At 39.0% G+C, this 3,978-nt stretch overlaps 1 protein-coding gene across 1 annotated transcript in view; it reads right to left on the bottom strand.

Annotated features, from left to right (window-relative positions):
* ctnnbl1 (catenin beta like 1) overlaps positions 1-3,758 on the bottom strand; it is a 96,856-nt gene extending 93,098 nt beyond the window's left edge. Inside the window, exons 1-2 of the mRNA XM_015380442.1 lie at positions 3,621-3,758; positions 2,083-2,304 (exon numbers count right to left, since the gene is read on the bottom strand). Of these exons, the coding sequence (XP_015235928.1) occupies positions 2,083-2,304; positions 3,621-3,650 (252 nt within the window). The 5' untranslated portion in view covers positions 3,651-3,758. The remainder of the gene's footprint in view (positions 1-2,082; positions 2,305-3,620) is intronic.
* Between the last annotated feature and the right edge of the window lie 220 nt (positions 3,759-3,978).

The following is a 3,978-nucleotide window of genomic DNA, read 5'->3' as shown; positions in this document are numbered from 1 at the left end:
GGTTAAATAAAGATTTAATTCGAAGTCTGTGTTTGTGTTTTTTATTAAAATTAAACCATTTAGCAATATTATAAAAAGTCCAGGCAGAGCTGCACATAAAATATGGTTTCAAATCTTTTCAATAATTATCGATATCGATCAATATGCATTTTTTTTTAATCGATAAGCTTTTTTTCTATATCGCCCAGCCCTAGTTGCAGCCCTAGTGGGGACCCATCATTCTCAAGGAAAAAATGTGGCAGGAAAGAAATCCTGAATGATCGTGATCGGCGATCACTTAAACGTGTGGTGAGATCAAATCGAAGAAAAACAACAGTAGAACTCAGGGCTATGTTTAATACTGAAAGTAAGAGCATTTCAACACGCACAATGCGAAGGGAACTCAAGGGATTGGGACTGAACAGCTGTGTAGCCGTAAGAAAACCACTAATCACTAATCAGCTAACCGGAAAAAAAGGCTTCAATTTGCTAGGGAGCATAAAGATTGGACTGTGGAGCAATGGAAGAAGGGCATGTGGTCTGATGAGTCCAGATTTACCCTGTTCCAGAGTGATGGGCGAATCAGGGTAAGAAGAGAGGCAGGTGAAGTGATGCACCCACCATGCCTAGTGCATACTGTACAAGCCTGTGGGGGCGGTGTTATGATCTGGGGTTGCTGCGGTTGGTCAGGTCTAGGTATGTGCTCAAAGAATGAGGTCAGCTGACTACCTGAATATACTGAATGACCAGGTTATTCCATCAATGGACTTTTTCTTCCCTGATGGCACAGGCATATTCCAAGATGACAATGCCAGGATTCATCGGGCTCAAATTGTTAGAGACTGGTTCAGGGAGCATGACACATCATTTTTTAAAATTAGTGCAACACTTGATGGAAATAAATCTTTGGACATTGCAGAAGCTTATCGAAACAATGCCACAGCGAATGTGTGCCGTAATCAAAGCTAAAGGCGGTCCAATAAAGTATTAGAGTCAGTGACCCTTTTTTTTTGGTGGCGACTTTTTTTTGGCCAGGCAGTGTATAATGTCAGAACAACTGGATAGGAGGAAACTATTCCCACTTGACAAGTAAACAAGCATATATAAGCTAACCTTATTCGGTTTTAGTAGTGTGCGCAGCTAGTTAACAATATTATCAGCGGTGCAGCAAACATGCTCTGAAGAGGCGCTTGTTTTTGCCACAGTCATCTACACCAATATATCGCCATTTGTTGGACTGACAAAAATCAGTTGGAAAATTCTTACATACCATTAAACCTTTGAACATACCAATACCGATCTATGAAGCCTCCCAAGAAAATCTGACTTGAGCCATTAATGGTTGTGGTCCTAAATCTGAACATGTATCGCTTCGTTTTCAAATAGTCTGCATACTGAGCAGTCATGCCAAATTTTATCCAACTTATCCATAATTTTTAGGACATTGATTGTTTTGAAACAGCTTCAATTAAACATGCTGTTGTTTTCTAACCTTCCTTCTTAGTTAATGATGTGGTCAGGATGCTATCAGCTCCCATCACTTAACGGTTTAATAACAACAACGCAGACACTGAAATTTGCTATTACTGTCTATACCTGCTGTGTAAACACAGCATTACTTAACAATCATCAAGTTTTAATAACATTCATAAAATTCTTACATTCAGGGAAGGCAACTAATAATTCCAAAAAGAAAAACAAAGTGTAAACTCCATATCAATTTTTATGTTAAAGGTATAGTGGAGGATTTTCTTGAATTTTTGAAAAGACCCATCATCTCCACTGAAAAAAAAAACAAAACAACAACCCTGTAACCGCTCCCGAGAGGGATTGCCAATTAAAACTTGTTACAAGTTTGTTTAAAAGTTGCTGTTTGCATCACTCATACAAGCTTACTTTCCTAAAAAAGATTTCCAATTTTTCCATTATGTCAGCTTGCCACCGGTAAGTGAAAATGGGGACGAGCACATAGCCTTATGTAAACATATCAGCAGAATGATTCACAATTAGGAGGACCACTTATTTTGATGCTCCACCCAGACCACTACACTACACTAAACCTTTATGTAAAAGCTCTAATAATTGCATAATAATTTTCCTCACCTCAGGTTCTTCCCCATCCTGGTCCATCAGTTTTTCTAAAATCATGTTTTTGTCTCCGGTTGGCTCTTCCGTTTCCTTCATTTCAACACCTCCATCCATTTCTCTGTATCTGCTGGCCTCCCTGGCTCCCAAACCTCTCTGCTGCTTCCCTCCTCTGGAGTTTTCTTCTCCTCCTGCAGCTCCTCCATCGTCTGCCCTCAGACGCTTGGCTCCTCTGTCAGGCTAAATGTGAAGAAAAAAATTTAATTAGAGACTTGGACTTAGAAACTTAGACAACTTTTATTGTCATTTAAAATAAATTTCATTATGCGCAGCTCTAATGACATTTACATTTCTTAAAGTGCTGCAGTGATCAAAAGTAAACATTAAGAGTGAGAAAAGAAACATGGTGCAAAAAAACACATTGATATGGTCGGTGAGAGTCTGTGACATGATTTAGAGTTTTTTCAACATTCAGCTGTCTGATGGCAGTGAGGAAGAACCTGTTGGAATCTGCTGGACCTGCATCGGATGCTGCGAAGCCTCTTCCGTGAAGGCAGCAGGGAGAACAGTCCATGGTGGGGGTGTGAGAGGTCATTGATAAAGTTACGGGCTCAGGACACACAGCACTGAGATGAAATGTCTATTATGGAGGGAAGGGGAGCCCTGATAAACCTCTCTGCAGTTCTCACTACTTGTTACCCCAACCCACACTTAAATAACCCTACTTCTTTAAACCAACTTTACTTCACATCAGACTACAAAAGGGTGAACAATCATAGAAAAAAACATGACATTCAAATGTATAATTAGTGTTGTGCTGATGCCATTTTTTGGCCCCGATACCTGGCTGTGCAGTATCGGCCGATACCGATACCACCATTTTAATGCTGGATCGATACTGATACTGGTATCGGTGCAACACTATGTATAATACCTCAAAACATTGATTAAAGACTCAATTTCATTCATTGGGGATCAGTCAGAAACTTCTGTATTATTACACACAGAGTACAAAATTGTACTGATCAATGTTTATTGCTACAGATTCTCAAACTTTGGTTTTTCTACTCATTTACTCAGGTACAGAAGGCATTTCTTCATTTGTTTAGCCAACAGATTCTAACCTATGAATCAGTAACAATAAGACTACCAAAGCACAGCTGCACAAAGAGGCTGCTTCTTTAAAGAGACTACAACACTATTAAAGAGGCAAATGGCTGTTGTAGAAAAGATAATACTGGTGGTTTGACACTTTATACAATGCTGTACATTTGCCGACGCTATAATTAGAATAAAGCAGGTAAATGGAACAAGTAGTGAATGTATTCATATTTTACGCCGTTTTATCCCTGAATAGTACCCTAACGCGCACACGACGAGTCAACTTAATTAACGGTGACACATTTCTATAATGATAAATAAAGCAGAAAGATGTAACCAGTGATTCAAAATAAGAGTCTTCTCTATGATTTGGAACTTGGAGCAGACTGTTGCTTGCAAGGAAGGGATACGTGAACAAAGCAAACCTACATTAACTGTGAAATAAGAACAAGTACCTGATAGTTTAAGAGTTCTCCGACATCCATTTCCGCTGGTTAAACGCTTGTATCGCAGTTCTGCTGTGGCTAAGAGCGAATTTTGGCACGACTAGCTTCCTTTCAGCTAACAACAAGCATGCCTGCCGTAAAGCGCCGCAAAGCGTTATCTTTGTCGTAAAACGCAGGGAAATACGTTTACGTTTCCTGTGTTTGTTTTGAGGAAAAGAATAACCTTATAAATATATTGTTTTATTTATTTATTGTTCGTTTGGCTGGACATGAAAGTATAGTTTGTCTGACATTGAGTTACACGGATCATAATCAGTTAATTCAGATTTAAACTCGATTAAGGTCTATTTCACTTTATTTTTAATTT

Source organism: Cyprinodon variegatus, unplaced genomic scaffold (genome assembly GCF_000732505.1).
Source record: "Cyprinodon variegatus isolate N-32 unplaced genomic scaffold, C_variegatus-1.0 Scaffold214, whole genome shotgun sequence".
NCBI classification, from domain to species: Eukaryota; Metazoa; Chordata; class Actinopteri; order Cyprinodontiformes; family Cyprinodontidae; genus Cyprinodon; species Cyprinodon variegatus.
This window is presented reverse-complemented; position numbering and strand designations above follow the sequence as displayed.